Source organism: Mobula hypostoma, chromosome 31 (genome assembly GCF_963921235.1).
Source record: "Mobula hypostoma chromosome 31, sMobHyp1.1, whole genome shotgun sequence".
In the NCBI taxonomy this organism is placed as follows: Eukaryota; Metazoa; Chordata; class Chondrichthyes; order Myliobatiformes; family Myliobatidae; genus Mobula; species Mobula hypostoma.
The window spans coordinates 4,988,200-5,010,524 of NC_086127.1; the positions used below are offsets into that span (position 1 = coordinate 4,988,200).

General features: G+C 51.2%; 1 protein-coding gene across 3 annotated transcripts in view; it reads left to right on the forward strand.

The window, feature by feature from the left end:
• The first annotated feature begins 764 nt into the window (after positions 1–764).
• Positions 765–22,325, forward strand: part of LOC134339939 (mucin-5AC-like) — a 64,205-nt gene continuing 42,644 nt past the window's right edge. For all 3 annotated transcript variants that reach the window (XM_063036728.1, XM_063036730.1, XM_063036729.1), the window contains exons 1-6: positions 765–2,190; positions 3,233–3,328; positions 5,042–5,137; positions 17,868–18,015; positions 18,336–18,412; positions 19,992–20,156. In XM_063036728.1, the coding sequence (XP_062892798.1) occupies positions 822–2,190; positions 3,233–3,328; positions 5,042–5,137; positions 17,868–18,015; positions 18,336–18,412; positions 19,992–20,156 (1,951 nt within the window). In that variant the 5' untranslated portion in view covers positions 765–821. The remainder of the gene's footprint in view (positions 2,191–3,232; positions 3,329–5,041; positions 5,138–17,867; positions 18,016–18,335; positions 18,413–19,991; positions 20,157–22,325) is intronic.

Sequence of the window (22,325 nt, forward strand, 5' to 3'; positions counted from 1 at the left end):
CAACTCTGGAACCACAGGGATCAGTGAGGGGAGAACCTGGTCCTGGTTTGACCACCACCCAAGCCTGGACAGCGAGCTCGGGTACACATTCCCAGTCGGACACAACTAGGGAACTGCAGGAATCGTCAACGGGAGAAAATGATTCAGGTTTGACCACCAACCCAGCAAAGCCGTCAGGCTCAGGTACAGATTCCCAGTCATACAAAACTGTGGAGGCCCAGGGATCAGCAACTGGAGAACCTGTTCTGGGTTTGACTACCCGCCGAGCTGGGTCCGCGGGCTCAGGTACGGATTCACAGTCATACAAAACTGGGCAGGCCCAAGGATCAGCAACCAGAGAACATGGTCCAGGTTCGACCACCAGCCGAGCTGGGTCTGCGGGCTCAGGAACAGATTCACAGTCACATACCACTCGGTTACCCCATGGATCAGTGAGTGGAGAACTTGGTCCAGGTTTGACTCCCACCACCAAAGCCGAGTCAGCGACATCAGGCTCAGAATCCCAGTCAGACACAACTCGAGAAACCCAGGGATCAGTGACAGTAGAACATAATCCGGATTTGACCAACAGCCCAGTAGTGTCTGTGAGCTCAGATACACAAACCCAGTCAAAGACAATGTGGGAATCCCAGGGATCAGCGACAGGAGAACATGGTCCAGGTTCGACCACCACCCCAGCAGGGTCTGTGAGCTCAGGTACGGATTCCCAGTCAGACACAACTCGAGAAACCCAGGGATCAGTGACAGTAGAACATAATCCGGATTTGACCAACAGCCCAGAAGTGTCTGTGAGCTCAGATACACAAACCCAGTCAAAGACAATGTGGGAATCCCAGGGATCAGCAACTGGAGAACATGGTCCAGGTTTGACCACCACCCCAGCAGAGACTGCGAGGTCAGGTAGAGATTCCCAGTCAGGCACAACTCGGGAAACCCACAGATCAGCGACGGGAGTGTCTGGTCCAGGTTTGACCACCAGCCGAGCTGGGTCTGCAGGCTCACATACAGATGCCCAGTCAGATAGAACTCGGTTACCCCAGGGATCAGTGAGTGGAGTACTAAGTCCAGGTTTGACCACCAGCCGAGCTGGGTCTGCGGGTTCAGGTACAGATTCGCAGTCACATACCACTCGGTTACCCCAGCGATCAGTGAGTGGAGTACTAAGTCCAGGTTTGACACACACAGTTGCTGGGTCTGTGTCTTCTGGTGCCGATTCCCAGTCGGACACAACTCGGAAAGCCCAGGGATCGGTGACAGGAAAGCCTGGTCTGGGTTTGACCACCACCTCTGCGTGGCCTGCGCTCTCAGATACACATTCCCGGACAAACACAACCCAGAAAGACCAGGGATCTGCGTTGGGAGAACCTAGTGTGGGCTTGACCAAAAACCCAGTGGGGTCTGCGGGTTCAGGCACAGTTTCCCAGTCGGACAGGACGAGGGAACCCCAGGGATCAAGGACAGGAGACCCCCGTTCAGTGTTGACCACCAGCCAAGCCGGGTCTTGGATTTCAGCTGCAGATCCCCAGTCGGACACAACTTGGGAACTCCAGGGATCAGTGATGGGAGAACGTGATGCGGGCTTGACTGCCACCCCCACAGTGTCGGCAAACTCAGGTACAGATTCTGTGTCGGACACAAATCGGAGGGCCCACGGAACAGCGACCAAAGAACATCATCTGGATTTGACCAACAGCCCAGAAGGTGTACATAGCCAGTCAGACACATCGCAGGAAGCCCAGCGATCAGTGATGGGAGAGCCTGGTCTGGGTTTGACCACCACCCTAGCAGGGTCTACGAACTCAGGTACGGATCCCCAGTCAGCCTCAGTGATGGGAGAACATGAACGGGGTTTGACCATCACCCCAGCCGGATCTGTGAGGTCAGGTGCAGACTCTCAGTCGGACACAGCTCAGGAAGCGCAGGAATCAGCAGCAGGAGAATCTGGTCTGGGTTTGACTTCCATCATATCAAGGCCTTCAAGTTCAGATACAGATTCCCAGTCGGACACAACTGTGGAAGTCCACGGATCAATGACAGGAGGAACTGGTGTGAGTTTGACTGCCAGCCCAGCAGGGTCTTCGAGCTCAAGTACACATTCCTGGTTGGATACAACTTGGGAACCCCAGGGAGCAACGACGGGAGAGCCTGGTCCGGATTTGACCACCACCCCAGCGAGGTCCGCGAGCTCAGGTATATATTTCCAGTCTGATACAGGTTGGGAAGCCCAGGGATCAGCAATGGGAGAACCTAGTCTGGGATTGAGGACCACCCCAGCAGGGTCGATGATCTCAGGTACGTGTCCCCAGTCAGACACATTTCGAGAACCCCTGGGATCGGTGACGGGTGAAACTGGTTCCAGGATTGTTCACCACCCAACCAGGGTCTGCGAGCTCAGGTATCCGTGGTGGGGGTCATTGAAGGGAATGATCTTTCCTTCCTTCTGTCCTCAATATTTATCTGGGCTTTGACTGAGAGTAGTGACTGGTCACAGACATTCACAAGGGAGAGTTACTGAACAGGGACTGGGTGGTTTTGCTATCTCTTCAGATCAGAGACCTCCTTTTCAAATTGTTGTCCCAGTAGCTACCCATTTCAATTTGACTTCCCATTCCCATTCCAAAACTGCCAAGGCCCCCTCTACTGACATGATTGGAGGGGCAACATCTCATATTCCGTTTGGGTAGCCTCCAAAAAAGATGGCGTGAACGTTGGGTTCTCCAACTTCCTGTAATTTCTCTCCCCTTCCACTTCTCTCTATTTCCATTCCCATCCTGGCTCCCCTCTTCGCCCTTTTCTTCTCCCCACCTGCTCATCACCTCCCTCTATCCCCCTCCTCCATTCCTTTATTCTCTGGTCCACTGTCCTTTCCAATTGGATTAGTCCTTCAGCCCTTCACCTCTTCCACATATCACCTCCCAGCTTCTCAAATCACCCCCTCCCTCACCCACCCACCTTCCCACTCACCTGGCTTCACCTATCTCCTGCCAGCTGTACTCCTCCCCACCTCTTTATTCTGGCTTCTTCCCTCTTCCTTCCCAGTGCTGATGAAGGGTCTCAGCCCAAAACATTCACTATTTATTCCCCTCCAGAGATACAGCCTGACCTGCTGAGTTCTTCCAGCATTTTGTGTGTGTTGCTCTGGATTTTCAGAATATTCATCTTTGTGAGTTATTGTCCCTGTTGTGTTGTTTAATCTCTGCCCCTCTCCCATGTCTCTGTTACTTGGTTCCAGACCTGAAGGTTTCCACAACGGATCAGCTCAATGAATCATCTACAGGACAACCCACCCCATCACCGTCCTCTGTCTCAGCAGGAGACAGATCCACAGGTATGAGATCTTGTGTCCATGGGGGTTTTTCAGTTTCTCACTCTGACATTAAACCTCTTATTGACTGATTCACCTGCTGGATGTGCGTCCTGGTGAGGTGATAGTGATTGTTCAGCTGATCCTTCTCTCCATCTTGCATCAAATTCCACCAACATCCACACTGTCCCTCCAAAGGTGGTGAGTGTTGTTGTGGTGAACAGTCCATGGGGTTGGTTGCAGTAAGAGGACAGTCAGAGATCTGTCGGGGTGGAGATACATCTCCACCAAAGGAGGTGTGAGGAGCTCCTTCCTTCTGTTTCCCTGCTAGTCAAGTGTGGCAACCCTCCTACCCCCCTCCTGCCCCCCACCCCCGGCCGATCAGGGTCACGTGAAGCCATGGAGCAGGTACTGGATGGTCTTATGAGCAGCTGGTGCATATCACATATACTGGTTCTGCAACCACTGACGCCAGGCAGACCATCTCTGAAGAGTATTGATAATGGCTGGAGTCACCCATCATGTAAAGACACTGCGCAGATGAGGGCAATAGCAAACTGCTTCTGTTATGGTCAATCGAGAACAATCATGGTCATCGATAGATCTTGGTCACCCATGTCATACAACACAACACAACGCGTGATGATGACGATGTCAGAGAACAAGGGCTAAGGGGAGTGGTTTGACGGGTGAGGGGATTTAAGTGGTTGAGAAAGATCGTCATAGGGTGAGGGAGGGTGGGAGGTGGAGGAGTGACGGGTGAGTGGGGGGAAGAGGAGTGAGGGATCAGTGGATGGCAGAGTAGTGAGGGATGAGTAGGGGAAGAGGAGTGAGGGATGAGTAGGGGAAGAGGAGTGAGGGGTGAGTGGGGAAGAGGAGTGAGGGGTGAGTGGGGAAGAGGAGTGAGGGATGAGTAGGGGAAGAGGAGTGAGGGGTGAGTGGAGAAGAGTGAGGGATGAGTAGGGGAAGAGGAGTGAGGGATGAGTGGATGGCAGAGGAGTGAGGGGTGAGTGGAGAAGAGTGAGGGATGAGTAGGGGAAGGGGGAAGAGGAGTGAGGGTGAGTGGAGAAGAGGAGTGAGGGATGTGTGGATGACAGAGTAGTGAGGGATGAGTAGGGGAAGAGGAGTGAGGGGTGAGTGGAGAAGAGTGAGGGATGAGTAGGGGAAGAGGAGTGAGGGGTGAGTGGGGAAGAGGAGCGAGGGATGAGTAGGGGAAGAGGAGTGAGGGATGAGTAGGGGAAGAGGAGTGAGGGGTGAGTGGGGAAGAGGAGTGAGGGATGTGTGGATGGCAGAGTAGTGAGGGATGAGTAGGGGAAGAGGAGTGAGGGGTGAGTGGAGAAGAGTGAGGGATGAGTAGGGGAAGAGGAGTGAGGGATGAGTAGGGGAAGAGGAGTGAGGGGTGAGTGGGGAGGAGGAGTGAGGGGTGAGTGAAGAGGAGTGAGGGATGAGTAGGGGAAGAGGAGTGAGGGATGAGTGGATGGCAGAGGAGTGAGGAATGAGTGAAGGGAAGAGAAGTGAAGAATGGCCACTCATTTGAGAGATTGAGTGAAGGGGGTGGTGCGGATTGCCTGGGAGGATTATGTTGTGTCCTGATCCAGTGGTTTGACCAGTTTCACACTGGTAGATTATAGATGTTTCGGTTCGTGATGACCACTCCATGTCTATGCATCTCATTTACCCTCCCTGCCCTGATCTGCTGCTCGTCTGTCCCCACCCATTCTGTTTCTTTCTTTGCAGGTCCCCAGTCGGACACAACTCAGGAACCCCAGGGATCTGTGACAGGAGGACCTGGTCCGGGTTTGTCCACCACCCCAGCAGGGTCTGCAAGCTCAGGTATCCATGGTTGGGTTCACCAAAGGGAATGATTCTCCTCGGTTTCAGTCCTGGAAATTCCTCCTCACTCCCACTGAGGGGAGTCACATGGAGTGACTGAGGTTTGAGAGAGCGAATTGGTGAAGGGACACCGAATGGTTTTGGTTTCTCCCCTCTGTCCCGGCCTGATCACCAGGTTTGGTGTCTCCTCTCCGTCACCCTCCCACGTCTGTGGTCCTTTATTCCGGTTTATTGGAATTCCACAGAGGAACAAGCCAAAGGGTCGTCTGCTGGTGAACTCAGCTGGGAACTGCCCCCTGTCCCAGCAGGAGATACATCCTCAGGTACCAAGACCTTGTTTCTGTGGGGAATGGACAACCTCTCTCATTGGATGTCCTTGTAGCTCGTGTATAATCTCCCCTGTTGGATGTGGTTTCCCCTGGGGTGGGGATCACCGGTGTCAGTGGCTCGTTCCCTGTCTGGACAATTCTCAGTCGTGCATTGAGGTCCCTCTTACGGAGGTGGGGAGGGAATTGTACACTGAGGTGCTGGTGTTGTGGGAGGGCATTGAAAGGAAGATGCTGTACCTTTCAACAACAAGTCACTGTGGGTGTTTGTGTGGGCAGCTTGTGGGTGGTCTGACGGTCGGGAACAAGGGTTGAGAGCTGGGCTTTGTGAAGGGGGAGAGTTAAGTGACTGACTGGTCATGAGTCAGAGGGTTCATCACGAAGGAATGGGGTCTGAGGTTGGAAATGGGTCCAGGAGACTGAGGTCCCACACCCCCAGGTTCAGGAACACCAACCGTCAGGCTCCTAAACCAGTGTGGGTAACTTTACTCACCTCATCTCTGAACTGATTGCACAACCGACACACTCATTTTCATGGACTCCACAACTCATGTTCTCAGCATTATCTGTCTATCTTTGTTTTATTTGCACAGTTTGTCTTCTGTTGCACTGGTTGTTTGTTTTTATGTCACATTTTTCTATTGTACTTTAAGAAAATTTCCTGTGAATGCCTGCAGGAAAATGATTCTCTGGGTAGTATATGGTGACATCTACGTACTCTGATGATAGAGTTACTTTGACTCTGATCAAAATGAAAGTCATATCTGGTCAACCTCAGCAGGGTTAGGGCTGCCAATGGATATTGTGTGGAAATAAGTAGACAGAGATTTCATGAGGCCGTGAGGTTGGGGTTTGCTGTTCATATTGAGGAGAGGGTGTTGAGTAAATAGAGCCCCATCGGGTGAGTTGGTCTGGACACTGAAGGAGAGATGTGCTGAGGTGCCTGTGTTGTGTGGAGCAGAATGAACACTCGGCATCAGCTGGCACGGGCAGGGTCGGGTCATTGGGGGGATGGAGGGTTGAGGCACCAGAGTGATGGGGGTGGAGAGAGGGACAGGATAGGAGAGACCTTAGAAAGAAAGTCAGGGACACTGAGGTGAATGGAGCAGCGCAATGGAGGTGGGAGGCACCAGCTGGAGAGATGGACACAAAAGACCATCAGACACATGAGCAGAAGTAGGCCATTCGGTCCATCGGTTCTGCTCCACCATTCCATCATATTGCATTTACTATCCCTCTCATCTCCCTTCTGCCTTCTCCTGTAACCTTTGACACCTTTACTAACCAAGAACCCAGTGACTTGGCCTCCACAGCCGCCTGTGGCAATAAATTCCATAGATTCGCCACCCTCTGGTAACAAAATTCCTCCTCACTTGTGTTCTAAAGGAACATCCTTCTATCCTGAGGCAGTGCGCACTCTGGTCCTGGACTCCCCCCACTATGGGAAACATTGTCTCCATGTCGACTCCTTACCGATCTTTCAATATTCGATAGGTTTCAATGAGACCTACCCTCATTCTGTAAACTCCAGTGAGTACAGGCCCAGAGACATCAAACACTCCTCATACAATGAGATCCCCCTCATTCTCTTAACTCCAGCGAGTACAGACCCAGAGACATCAAACACTCCTCATACAATGAGATCCCCCTCATTCTCTAAACTCCAGTGAGTACAGGCCCAGAGACATCAAACACTCCTCATACAATGATATCCCCCTCATTCTCTTAACTCCAGCGAGTACAGACCCAGAGACATCAAACACTTCTCATACAATGAGATCCCCCTCATTCTCTTAACTCCAGCGAGTACAGACCCAGAGACATCAAACACTCCTCATACAATGAGATCCCCCTCATTCTCTAAACTCCAGTGAGTACAGGCCCAGAGACATCAAACACTCCTCATACAATGATATCCCCCTCATTCTCTTAACTCCAGCGAGTACAGACCCAGAGACATCAAACACTCCTCATACAATGAGATCCCCCTCATTCTCTAAACTCCAGTGAGTACAGGCCCAGAGACATCAAACACTCCTCATACAATGATATCCCCCTCATTCTCTTAACTCCAGCGAGTACAGACCCAGAGACATCAAACACTTCTCATACAATGAGATCCCCCTCATTCTCTAAACTCCAGTGAGTACAGGCCCAGAGCCATCAAACACTCCTCATACAATGAGATCCCCCTCATTCTTCTGAACTCCAGTGAGTACAGGCCCAGAGACATCAAACTCTCCTCTTACAATGAGATTCCCCCCTCATTCTTCTGAACTCCAGTGAGTACAGGCCCAAAGCTGTCAAACGCTCCTCATACTTTAATCTTTTCAATCCAGGATCATTCTCATGAACCTCCTCTGGACCATCTGCAATGCCAGCAGATCCTTTCTGAGATACGGGTCCGAAAAATGCTCTTGACCACAAAGCCATCTATTCTGTCATCCATATCATTGACATATAATGTGAAAAGGAGTCGTCGCAGCCAAACCAAACCAAAACAAATTGAAAACAGTTGCTGCTGCCGGTGACCCGAGGTATTTGCTATACTTGCATGATGTGCCCTCACTCCAATAATTTTTGCTCCAAAAGTCGAGGATGTGTATTCAATCCTTTATTAGCAATTAGCAAACATGCAGTCTCGAAGCGATGAAACTTAAGCGTACCCAAGTGTAAGCTCAGTGTCATTGAGCATATTGAGCGATCAGCAAAAGATGCGACATTCGCCACTCCCCATCTGCTACAAACTGCAATGAACAAACCATGAAGACAGAACGTATTCCCTTTGCTTTTACCCCATCCCCACTCATGAGACTAGTTACCATAATAAACGCACAACACAGAATACAATGCAGTTCATCATCACCATCATCAGGTGCCGTACCCAGTTAAGCTTTGACCGCCATGGCCCACACACTCCTGTTTTGGGTCAAGTGGAACAATTCATTGGTACTCATTTCCAGTTCTCTGTCTGCTGTCTCCATCATCATTTGTCTTTGTCTTCCTCTTGCTTTCTTCCCTTCAATCTTTCCCCATGCATTCTAATTCCTCTTTCCTGATCACATGTCCAATGAAGTTACGTTGCCTTTTCATGATCTCATACATTATTTCTCTTTTTGTGTTTACTCTGTTCATGACATCCTCGTTAGATATTCGTTTCGTCCATGATATTCTTTGCATCCTCCTCAAAAGCCACATCTCTGCTGCTACAATGTGTTTCCTCGTGTTACTAGATATTGTCCAACATTCTGAGCCATATAACATTACTGGATAAACGTAACATTTCAGTACTCTGAGGCAGGTTGCCATGCCTAGCTTAGTATTGGTCAGTATAGTCTTCATTCTCGTAAAGGTGTCTTTCGTTATCCCTATTCTCTTTCGATGTCCATGTCACACCTGCCATCTGATGTCACCCAGCTTCCTAAGTAGCAAAAGTTCTGTACTTGTTTTATGTCTTCCCCGTTTATTCTTAGCCTGCAGATAGGATTCTCCTTCTTTTTGGATATCACCATACATTCTGTCTATTTGCAATTGATAGACCCATTTTTACACTTTATTCAACAATTATATCAATTAAGTTTTATAGTTCTTCCTCCATACTTGCAATTAATGCAGACAAGCAGTCTCCTCAGGAATGCAAAGCAGGATCGGACGTACACAGGGAACAGAGGAATCTGGGAATACAGATCCATAACTCTTTGAAAGTGGTGCCACAGATAGATAGGGTCGTAAAGTGAACTTTTGGCACATTGGCCTTCAGAAATAAAAGTATTGACTGCTGGTGTTGAGATACTATGCTGGAGTTGTACAAGATGTTGGTGAGGACTAATTTGGAACTTGCATGCAGTTCTGGTAACCTACCTACAGGAAAGATATCAATAAGATTGGAAGAGAGCAGAGAATAGCCAAGATGGGGTGGAGAGGGTGACGGGGAGAGAGGGAGGGAGAGGGTGACGGTGAGAGATGGAGCGGAGAGGGTGACGGGGAGAGACGGAGGGAGAGGGTGACGGGGAGAGACGGGGCGGAGAGGGTGATGGGGAGAGACGGAGGGAGAGGGTGACAGGGAGAGACGGAGGGAGAGGGTGACGGGGAGAGATGGAGGGAGAGGGTGACGGGGAGAGACGGGGCAGAGAGGGTGATGGGGAGAGACGGGGCAGAGAGGGTGACGAGGAGAGACAGGGTGGAGAGGGTGACGGGAAGAGACGAGGTGAGAGGGTGACGGTGAGAGACGGGGCAGAGAGGGTGACGGGGAGAGATGAGGCGGAGAGGGTGACGGGGAGAGACGGGGCGGAGAGGGTGACGGGGAGACACGGAGGGAGAGGGTGACGGTGAGAGACAGAGGGAGAGGGTGATGGGGAGAGACGGGGCGGAGAGGGTGACGGGGAGAGACGGAGGGAGAGGGTGACGGGGAGACACGGAGTGAGAGGGTGACGGGGAGAGACGGGGCGGGAGGGTGACGGGGAGAGACGGAGGGAGAGGGCGACGGTGAGAGATGGAGGGAGAGGGTGACGGGGAGAGGGAGGGAGAGGGTGACGGTGAGAGACGGAGCGGAGAGGGTGACGGGGAGAGACGGGGCGGAGAGGGTAATGGGGAGAGACGGAGGGAGAGGGTGACAGGGAGAGACGGAGGGAGAGGGTGACGGGGAGAGACGGAGGGAGAGGGTTCTGGGGAGAGACGGGGCAGAGAGGGTGATGGGGAGAGACGGGGCGGAGAGGGTGACGGGGAGAGACAGGGTGGAGAGGGTGACGGGGAGAGACGGAGGGAGAGGGTGACGGTGAGAGACGGAGCGGAGAGGGTGACGGGGAGAGACGGAGGGAGAGGGTGACGGGGAGAGACGGGGCGGAGAGGGTAATGGGGAGAGACGGAGGGAGAGGGTGACAGGGAGAGACGGAGGGAGAGGGTGACGGGGAGAGACGGAGGGAGAGGGTTCTGGGGAGAGACGGGGCAGAGAGGGTGATGGGGAGAGACGGGGCGGAGAGGGTGACGGGGAGAGACAGGGTGGAGAGGGTGACGGGGAGAGACGAGGTGAGAGGGTGACGGGGAGAGACGGGGCAGAGAGGGTGACGGGGAGAGACGGAGGGAGAGGGTGACGGTGAGAGACGGAGTGAGAGGGTGACGGGGAGAGACGAGGCGGAGAGGGTGACGGGGAGAGACGGTGCGGAGAGGGTGACGGGGAGAGACGGAGGGAGAGGGTGACGGGGAGACACGGAGTGAGAGGGTGATGGGGAGAGACGGGGCGGGAGGGTGACGGGGAGAGACGGAGGGAGAGGGTGACGGGGAGAGACGGGGCGGAGAGGGTGACGGGGAGAGACGGGGGGAGAGGGTGACGGGGAGAGACGGGGCGGAGAGGGTGACGGGGAGAGACGGGGGGAGAGGGTGACGGTGAGAGACGGAGGGAGAGGGTGACGGGGAGAGACGGAGGGAGAGGGTGACGGGGAGAGACGGGGCGAGAGGGTGACAGGGAGAGACGGAGGGAGAGGGTGACGGGGAGAGACGGAGGGAGAGGGTTCTGGGGAGAGACGGGGCGAGAGGGTGACGGGGAGAGACGGAGGGAGAGGGTGACGGGGAGAGACGGGGCGGAGAGGGTGATGGGGAGAGACGGGGGGAGAGGGTGACGGGGAGAGACGGGGCGGAGAGGGTGACGGGGAGAGACGGGGGGAGAGTGTGACGGCGAGAGATGGAGGGAGAGGGTAACAGGGGGAGACGGCGCGGAGAGGGTGACGAGAGAGATGGAGGGAGAGGGTAACAGGGGGAAACGGGGCGGAGAGGGTGACGGGAGAGGTGGAGGGAGAGAGTAACGGGGGGGAATGGGGCGGAGAGGGTGACGGGGAGAGACGGGGCGGAGAGTGTGACGGTGCGAGATGGAGGGGGTGACCGTGAGAGACGGAGGGAGAGTGTGACGGGGAGAGACGGAGGGGGAGGGAGTGGGTGACAGGCAGTGGGAGAAGGCAACGGCAAGAGATGGGGAGAGTGGAGAGGGTTACGGTGAGAGATGGCGGGAGAGGGTGACGGCGAGAGACTGAGGTAAGGCGGTAGAGACTGAGGGTAGAGGAACAGTTGGAGAGAACAAGGGAAGTGAGAGGTGCAGATGAACCTAGGGCAGAGAGAGGTTAGGAGGTTGAAGGATGAGTGGGTTCGCGAGAATGAGGGAAGAGTGTGGTCATGAGAGACTGGTCGAGGGGGAGGTTGGAAGAGTCTGAAGGGTGAGGAATGTATGGAGAGGCAAAGGGTGTGGGATGTAGGGAGCGACTGAAGGGAGAGGAAATGAGGAGGAGATTGAGCGGAGAGGGTGAGGGAGAGAACGAGGTGCGAGGGAGGGAGACAGGGGAGACGGAGTTAGGAAGAGACCAAAAGGAGAGAGAGGTAGTGTTACACTGAGGGAGATGGAGGTAGTGAGAGACTGAGAGGAGAGAGAGTTAGGGAGACAGTGAGAGCAGAGGGATGTAGGGAGACACTGAGGGGAGTGGGAAGTAGGGAGAGACTGAGGGAAGAAGGAAGTCAGGCAGAGATCGAGTGGAGAGAGAGAGATGGGCGAGGGATTTAGAGAGAGACTGAGGGGACACGGAGGTCAGCAGCGAATTAAGAGCGAGTGAGTTTGGAAGAGAACGAAGGGGGAGCGAGTTCGGCAGAGGCTGAGGGCAGAGGAAGGTAGGTAGAGACAGGTGTGAGGCAATTACAGAGAGCGAGCGGAGAAGGAGATATTGAGAGAGGTAGATAGGAGGAGTCTGTCAGGTGGAGGGAGTTAATGAGAGTGTTAGGGAGGGTTGAAGTGGAGAGGGAAGTCAAGAAAGACAAGGAGAGGAGAAGGTAGGGAGAGACCGAGTGGTGAGGGTGTCATTGAGGGACCAAGGGGAGAGGGGAGAAGAGGTAGGGAGAGAATGAGGGGTTAGGGAGGTGGGGGGAGACAGAGCGGAGGGGGATGTGGGGAGAGATGGAGGTGAGGGGGAGGTAGGGAGACTCTGAGGGGAGAGTGAGTCAAGGTTCAATTTCTTGCAGGCATACTCAATAAATCCAATACCCCTCGGGGAATCAATGAAAGTCTGCCCCTACTGGAGGTGGGGGGGTGTGGGGGGGAGACAACCAGTGTTTAAAAGAACAAACTGAGCAAGTACAAATAGAAAGAAAAATAATAAATAATAATGATCAATAAATTAAATATTGAGAACACGAGATGAAGAGTCCAGGAAAGTGAGTCCGTAGGTTGTGGGATCAGTTCAGTGATGAACAAGTGAAGTTGAGTGAAGTTATCCACACTGGTTCGAGAGCCTGATGGTTGATGGTAATAACTCTTCCTGAACCTGGTGGTGTGGGTGCTGAGTCTCCAGTACCTCTTTCCTGATGGCAGCAGTGAGAAGAGAGCATGGCCTGGGTAGTGTGGGTCCTTGATGATGGATGCTGCTTTCCTGTGACAGAACAGACCGTGTGGATATGGGGAGAGCTTTACCTGTGATGGACAGGGTCAAACCCACTGCTTTGTGAAGGATTTTCTGTTCAAGGACATTAGTGTTTCCTTTCCAGGCAGTGAAGCAGCCAGTCAATATTCTCTCCACCACACTTGTGTAGAAGTTTGTCAAAGTATCAGATGTCATGCTGAATCTTCACTGAATTCTGAGGAAGTTGAGTTGCTGCCCTGCTTTCTTTGTCATTGCACTGATGTGCTGGGCCCAGGTCAGATCCTCTGAAATGATAACACCGAGGAAGTTAAAGTTGCTGACCCTCTCCACCTCTGATCCCTCGATGAAGACTGGCTCATGGATCTCTGGTTTCCTCCTCCTGAAGTCAATGATCAGCTCCTTGGTCTTGCTGACGTGAAGCTCACCCTGTCCTTGGGTAATGGTATGATTGTCACCCTTTTGAAACAGGTGGGAACCTCCGATTCCAGCAGTCAGAGATTGAAGAATTCCTTGAACACTCCCCACAGTTGGTTGGCATAAGTTTTCAGTTTCCTGCCAGCTACATCATCCAGGCCTAATGTCTTATGAGGTTTCACTCTAATGATGTTCTGATGTCGACTTTCAAGTCCGAGGTCACAGGGTCAACACATGTCACAGGGGCAGTTTTATTCTCCCTTTCCAAGCGTGCATAAAAGGTGTTGAGTTCATCTTTTATGATGAACCATTCTTGATGTTAGGTTTTGCCTTGTAGGAAGTGATGGCCTGCAGACCCCGGCAGAGCTGTATAGGTTAAAATGTCATCACCACACTGTGGGCTGAAGGGCCTGTGCTGTGCTGTAGAGTTCGATGTTCCATCTGTCAGAGCCCGACTGAAGGTCGGGAGAGAGAGTGTAAAAGGAGCAGATTCAGGTCGGACCGGTCATTTTCAGCTGTGCAGGTGTGGTCAGTGTCGGTGTTGGAGGCTGAAACTCAGATTGAAATAAAAGGGAGGGATGGTCAAGCGGAGCGGCCATTGTCGGACTGTGCCAGTGAGAGAGTGGGAAGGTTTTGGCTAAACAGGCTTCAGTGTGAACAGCCAGAGGCGCAGATAGGAAGAGGTGAGCATTTTTTTCAGTACACAGTATTTAGGAAGGAGTGGTCTTCCTGTCAGATGTGGGAATTCAGGTTACCTGACTGTTTCCTGATGACTACATCTATGGGAAATGCACCCAACTTCAGCGCCTGACTGACCGGGTCACGGTGCTGGAGTTGGATGGAATTAGGATCATCCGGGAAGCTGAAGATTTTATAGATGAGATATTTGAAGAGGTGGTCACACCCAGAGTACAGGATTCGCACAGTAGATGCACAGTAGTAAGGGGATGAGGAAGTCAGTGCAGAGTTCCCCTGTGACCATTCCCCTCAGCAACAAGTATATCTCTTTGGATCCTGCTGGAGACGACCCATCGGGGCACGGTAGCAGCAGTAGCCAGGCTGGTGGAACTGTGGCGTCACTGAGAGTCAGCAGGAAATAGTAAAGTCAGACAGTGTGGTAGTTGTAGGAGACTCGAAGATTGGGGGACAGAAAGGAGATTCTGTAGCCACAAAAGAGACACCAGGATGGTGTGTAGACTCCTGGGTGTGAGGGTCCGGGATGTATCGGAGTGGCTGCAGGATATTCTCAAGGGAGAGGTGAAGCGCCTTCAATTAACTCCAAAAGACTGAGGTTGGGTAAAATACTGAAAGGCTTTTATTCGCTGTACAATACGACCTCCATGGTGAGTGTCTGCACCCGGACTGAGGGGAAGGGGCAAGGCGAAACACCTTTATACAGAACCTGTGGGAGGAGCCACAGGGCCAGTCAGCAGAGGGGCATGTCCAGACAGTTAACCCAGTTACAACATACATATGGTTTACCACAGAGGGTGAACAGCCAGCGGTCGTGATGCATATTGGCATGAATGACAGAGGCAGAAAAGGGGAAGAGATCCTATGCAGTGAGTATACAGAGTTTGGAAAGATACCTCCAAGTTAGTGACCTCCGGATTATTCCCAGTGCTACAGGCTAGCGCAGGTAGGAATGGGGTGATAACACAGAGGAATGAGTGGCTGGGGAGATGGTGCAGGGGACAGGGTTCCATGTTCTTGGATCATTGGAACCTTTTCTGGGGAAGGGGTGACCTGTACTGGAGGGGAGACATGGCACGGACTAGAAGGGCCGAGATGGCTTGTTTCCGTGCTGTAATTGTTATATAGTTAATATCCTGGCCGGGAGGGTTGCTGATGCTCCTCGGGGGAGTTTCAACTAGTTTTACACGGGGCTGTGAACCGGAGCACCAGATCAATAAGGAAAACATCGGACCAGAAGGTAGATGTTAAGGAAAGTATTGAAAGGCAGAATCAGAATAACAGGTATGATGGATGGGATAGTTTGAAGTGTTTATATTTTAATGCTTGGAGTATTATGGGTGAAGGTGGTGAACTTAGGGCATGGATCAGTACATGGAACTACGATGATGTGGCCGTTACTACAACTTGGTTGAAAGAGGGGCAGGAATGGGTGATTTATATACCAGGCTCAGAACTCAGGAATAGGAAGGGTGCAATCGCACTGATGGGATTGTACTACAGATGCACCCACGCCCCCCCCAGCCAATAGCCAGCGGGACATTGTAGAACAGATGTATAATCAGATTAAGGAAATGTGTAAAAGTAATAAGGTTGTTGTCATGGGGGTTTCAACTTCCCCAATGTAAACTGGGATTTTCTTCATGCAAGGGGGTGAGATGGGGAAAAATTTGTTAACTGTATCCAGGAGGGTTTCTTAAACCAATACATGGATGGTCCATTGAGAGGAGGGACTGTACTGGACCTGGTGTTGGGAAATCAGCCTGGCCAGGTGACTGACCTTTCAGTGGGTGAGCAGATCGGGAACAGTGACCACAACTCTTTAACTGTCAGGATAGCTATGGATAAAGGTAGGTATGGTCCTAGCGGGAGATATTTAAGTTGGAGTAGGGCAGATTATGTGGGGGTTAGGCAGGAACACCTTTTTTTCTGGCAAGTCCACATCAGACACATGGAGGCTGTTTCGAGATTAACTGGACAGAGTACCGGAAAGATATGTACCTGCTAGGAGGGAGGACAGAGGTGGAAAGACAAGAGAAACTTGGATGACCAAAGTGGTCTATTTTTAGCATGTCGCACCAGGCAGTCAGCCATTCTTGTCTGGCGCGTGGTGTCAGGATTGGTCTCCTTTTTGGATTAATTGGGTCACAATGTGAACGTTCCTGACTCAACCCTTTTTTTTTACGAGGCCAAGTGGCTAGCTCAGCGCTCAACCCAGCACGGATGGAAAGTGTGTTCGGGGGTTGGGGGTGGCCCGACTGGAATTCGAACTCGGGAGCCTTCGCTCCGGAGTCCAGCGCTGATGCCATTGTGCCACCAGAGCGGTGATGAATTTGTCAAGAAGAAAAAGGAAAAGTATGTAAAGCTTCTGAAGTCAGGATCAAATGAAGCACATGAGGAGTATAAAGAAACCAGAAAAGAAATAAAGAAGGGAATTCGGAAAGCCAGGAGGGGCAAAGAAAAGTCCTTGGCAAGTAGGATTAAGGTAAATCTCAAGGCATTCTATACATACCTCAAGCAAGAGGATAACTGGTGAGAGGGTGGGAACACTCAAGGATTCTTTGCTTGGATGCAGAGAATGTGAGTGAGGTACTTAACGAGCACTTTGCTTTAGTATTTACCAAGGAAAGGGATGTGGAGGACCAGGAGATCAGTGCTGAATGTATAAATATGTTAGAGCATTTAGAGGTCAAGGATGAAGAAGTGTTGGGCCTCCTGATGGGTATTAATGTGAATAAATCCCTAGGTCCCAATGGGATTTACCCCAGTTTATTGGAGGAGGCAAGAGACGAGATTACTGGGGCCTTGACCAGTATCTTCATGTCGTCTCTTACCACAGGTGAGATCCCAGAGGACTGGTGAGTAATTAATGTTGCACCTCTGTTTCAGAATGAAACAAGGGAAAATCATGGGAACTATAGACTGGTGAGTCTCACTCTCCTGTCATCAGACTCTTGAACGGACATCTTGTACGATAAGAGAATCTGTCCTGGGACCAGTATGAAAGTGTCATTACAAAGAAGGCATGGCAGCTCCTCTACTTTCTGAGAAGTTTGCACAGATTCAGTCTGTCACCTAAAACTTTGACCAACGTCTATAGATGCACAATGGAGAGTATTTCTGACTGGTTGTATCATGGCCTGGTCTGGAAACACTAATATCCAAGATCAGTACACTGGTGGATACAGCCCAGTCCATTACAGGAAAAGCCCTCCCCACCATGAAATGCGTCTACAAGTAGCATCCATCATCAAGGACCCCATCATCCAGTCCATGCTATCTTCTCTTTTCTTCAGGGAGATGGAAAGGAATGGGGAAGAGTGAAGGAGAATGGAATAATAGAAGAGGAAAGATGGATGGAGGGAAGTGGGAAGGGCAAGAGAAGGAGAGTGGAGTGGAGGCGACAGGGGAAGGGGGAGCAGAAAGAGACCGGAGGTTAGGATGGGAGAAGGGTCTGCTGTGTAAGATGAAGATGGGGGACTGAATGGGAGGAGGGATGCTGAAAGGGAGCTTCCTTGGGGAGGAGGGGATAGAAAAGTTTTTAGAAGTTTCTCTCTAAGACAGACAATCCCCTGACTTGGAAATACATTGCTGTTCCTTCAGTGTCACTGGGTCAAAACCCTGGAACTCCCAAACATCATTGTGGGTGTCCCTGCACATCAAGGACTGCAGTAGTTGAAGAAGTCAGCTCATCATCACCACCACCTTCTCAAGGGCACCTCTGGTGGAGATGTTAAACACTGGCTCAGCCTCTGAAACTCACGTCCCATTGATGAATAAAAAATATTATTGGTGCCCAGGGGTTGCTGAGGGTGGAAGTGCAGATGGGGGTTGTGGTTGGCAGAAAAAGAGGATGGGGAACGTGAGCTGTACATTAACACTGAACATCGTTCTGTCCCTCAGTCACAGACTTCACACTCGGTGATCCGTGTGTAACCCACACCGTCCTGGATCAGACCTGGAGGAGCACGAATTGTTCCCTCAATGAGTGTACCGGTGGACAATGGATGGGTGATGGAAATCTTGAAGTGGGATGGTACAGATTTAACAGGTAAAGTGAGGAGATAATCACTGAGAAACTGGACACAGAAGGGGAATGTAAACAGGGGAACAAGGGGTGTGTGAATGGGAAATGCAGGGAGACCGGGATCATCAGTGACTACACTGAGATGGGGAGTAAATACAGGGAGAGGGGAGATCCCACATTCTTGGGGTAGAGACAAGGGGGAGATACAACAGAGAGGGAATTCCCAGGATTGGTGGGTTATTGACCAGAGACAGAGTTCGGACAGGGTGAGTGTAATTTCCCATGTCTCTCTGAGTGAATAAACTCCCTCAGATCAGGGACTGACTCTCTGATTGTTGTTTCAGTTCTGGAGGATGGAAGATTCCCGAGACGGTCGTTCCACAGGGTCGCTGCTCCGGGGAGACCCCAGGCTGGTTAAATGGTAGGGTCAGAGTTTACATCGGTGGGACTCGGTTATTTTTGGAGAGGGTCAGATTGATAACCCAGATCCCTCCGGATACAAACACAGAACTCCCACAGTTACCCAGACTGCACTCCAGCCCTGGTTCCTTGTGGAATCAATTGGAGGAGTTCGAGCTTCCTGGAGTTTCCCAGGAGTTGAGCTGTGGTTCCATGAATTCAGAGCTGGTGAATTCTCTGAATGTCTACAGTGGCTGAGTCTGGGCTTTGCAACTGAACCCAAGGTTGGTAATATCAGGGGTGGGGCTTCACCAGCTGTCATTCACATCAGGAACAGGAACTCACCAGATGTCCTTCACATCAGGAGCGGGACAGCTGCATCTGCCAGACACAGCTGCATGTGCATCTCTTCAGAGGGCTGGAGCATCACTATTACAGCTCAGGGTGTCGGAGTTCAGAGTTCAATTCCAGCGTCACCTGTAAGGAGTCTCTGTCCGACCTCCCCATGGAATGCATTGGTTTTTCCGGGTTCCCCGATTTCCTCCCACAGTCCAAAGTCGTACCGGGTGGGTTCATCGGTTGTAAGTTGTCCCATGATGAGGTTTGGGTTAATCAGTGTTGTCAATGGTTACTGGGGTGGTGTGGCTCTGAGGATCGGAAGGGCCAGCTCCATGCTTTATCACCAAATAGATGGATAAATTAATTAAATTTACTAAACATTCAGTTCAATTATGAAGAAAAAGTCAGGAAATAGGAATAATATTGGAAACTACAGACCAGTGTGTCTCAGGTCAGTGATGGGGAAGATGGTGGAGATGATTCTTCAGGATTTGACTTATGATCATTTGTAAGGTCGTGGGTGAATTAGGGACAATGAACATTTCTTTGTGTAGGGCAAGTCATGATTTACTGACTTGCTTGATCTTTTTGAGGAGTTGACAGAGGTGATTGATGAGGGTAGAACTGTGGATGTTGTCTTCATGGAATTTACACCATGAGCTCATCAGACAGAGGAGCTGAATTAGGCCGTTTGGCCCTTTGAGTCTGCTCAGCCATTCCATCATGGCTGATTTACTACCCCTCTCAACCCCATTCTTATGCCTTCTCCCGTAACCTTTGAGAGCCCCATGAATCAAGAACCAATCAAACTCAGGTTTAAATATACCTAATGATGTGGCCTCCACAGCCGTTTGTGGCTTTGAAATCCACAGATTCACCGCCCTCTGGCTAAAAATATTCCTCCTCATCTTTGTGCTGAAGGAAGGTTCTTGTGTTGTGAGGCTGTGTCCCCTGGTCCTAGACTCTCCCACAATAGGAAACATCCTCTCCATGTCCACTGTCTACGCCTTTCAATATCTGATGTGTTTCAGTGAGAAACCCCAAACGTTTGACAAGGTCCCTCATGGGAGGCTCATTCAGAAGATTAAGGTGCTGCTGTGGGGAGGGTGGGGTGGAGAGGGAGAGGGCAGCAGCTCAGTGCTGACTGAGGCCGGACCGGACCGTGGGTTGTGAACCACTGATTTACAGTGGGTCCTGATTCACAATCCCCGCTGTACTGTGGGACTGGGTACATTTTACAGTGTTTGTAAATCTCATTCCAGGTCCCCATCCCAACGTGGGAGAGGGGGAGGTGACCAGGACCGTCTGCTTCACTGTGGGTGAAGACTCCTGTTACCAGAGCCGGGAGATCAATGTGAAGAACTGCTCTGGTTACTTTGTGTATCGGCTGAAGCCGACACCCAGGCCACGTGCTGTGTACTGTACAGGTAGGTCACCGTTCCCCAGTGACACAGCAGTGTGGTAGTTATGGGGGAAATTCTGGGATGTCCTGGGTCACCAACACACACCACGGGCTGAGTTTTCCAGTCGGCTGCCCTGCCCGTGGTCTGTGATCACCTTTCCTGTATCCCCCTTCACACCTGGGTCAGAATGAAACTGCCCAGTCTGACCTGAGACAGAGACCATAGAACACAGAACAGTACAGCACAGCACAGGCCCTTCGGCCCACAGTGTTGTGCAGACCTACTCTGAGATCAATCTCACCCTTCCCTCCTACATAAATCTCCATGTTTCTGTCATCCATATAGGTTTGTTAAACACCCCGAATGTATCTGTCTGTTCCACCGCTCCTTGCAGGGTGTTCCACACACCCACCACTCTCTGTGTAAAGAACTTAATCTCTGACATCCCACCAATACTTTCCTCCAGTCACCTTAAAATTACACCCCTGGTATTAGCCACTTCCTCCCTGGGAAAAGGTCTCTGGCTGTCTACTTGATCTGTGCCTCTTACCATCTTGTACACCTCCATCTAGTCCCCTCTCATCCTCCTTCACTCCAAAGAGAAAAGCCCTCACTCACTCAACCTCTCTTCATAAGACATGCTCTCTAATCCAGACATTGTCCTGGTAAATCTATCCTGCACTCTCTCTGAATCTTCCACATCCTTCCTACAATGAGGTGACCTGAGACCCCCTCCCCCCCCGGGGCTGCCCTGTCACACACAGGGACCATGTGAAGATCATCGGGGGGAAGAGGGGAGGGACATTGAGGAGAATGGAGGGGGAGGAGGGGAATGACTGGGGTGGAGGGAAGTGGGAAAGTGGAGAGGAGGGAGAGTGGTGGGGAGATAAAGTGGAGTGAGGAGGAGGGAGGAGAAATGAGGACAATAGAAAGAGATTGTAGGTGGGGATGGGAGAGTTGTCTGGGGTACAAGAGCGGTATGAGAGGGGAGGAGAAGTGTTGAGAAGGGGCAGCAGACAGTCATGGGGGGAGAGACAATGGATGCTGGACGGTCCACAGATCAGGAATTGGTGCTGGGGATCATGAGCTGATTCAGTCGTTATCTGTGTTTCTCAGTGGGATGTGAACGATGGAGTCCGTTCTATCCCCACTGACAATCTCAGGAGTACATGAGGTGATTCACTCATCCGGAATGACCTGCCTTGGACGGAGGCCGGTCTGGAAGACATGTGGAGACGGCTCAGTGACAGAGCAGGGGGGCTGAGACCTGGTGCTCAGGGGTGGAGGAAATGAAAGTGTCCGGTGGGTGAGGTTTGGAGTGACATTCAGGCAGGATATTTTCACTATTTGTTTAATTGTTACCGTCGCTGTCTGTAAGGAGTTTGTACATTCTCCCTGTGACTGTGTCGGTTTCCTCCCACATTACAAAGACGTCTGGGTTAGTAGGTTAATTGGTCACATGGGTGGTGGGGCTCGTTGGGCCGGTTACTGTGCTGTATCTCTGAATAATTGATGGCCCAGTCCATCACAGATAAAGCCCTCTCCACCATTGAGCATATCGACATGGAGCGTTGTCAGCATTCATCATCAGGAACCTCCACCACCCAGGACATGCTCTCTTCATGTTGTTGCCATCAGGAAGAAGGTACAGGAGCCTCAGGACCCACAGCACCAGGGTCAGGGGCAGTTATTACCCCTCAGACATCAGACTCTGGAACCAGAGGGGATAACTTCACTCAACACTCACCCCATTCCTAAACTGTTCCCACAACCTATAGACTCACTTTCAAGGACTTTTCACCTCATGTTCTCGATATTTATTGCTTATTCATATATTACAATAATTTTTTTGTGTTTGCACAGTTTGTCTTTTGCACAAAGTTTGTCCGTGTGGGTGTGATAGGACAGCATGGACTTGTTGGCCTGTTACCCTGCTGTACCTTTCAATAAATGAGTAAATATTTTTAACTAATTTAAAGGAAATTTAAGTTTTGCACTGCACTGCTGCTGTAAAACGACAAATTTCCAGTGATGTTAAATGGTGATAATTAGTCTGATTCTAAGGATATATAAAAATGTGTAGGATTACGAGGGGTACAGACAGGGTCGACTGAGAATCAAAGTAAGATTTATTATCAAAGTACTTATTTGTCACCATATACTACCCTGAGATTCACTTTATTGCAGTCATTT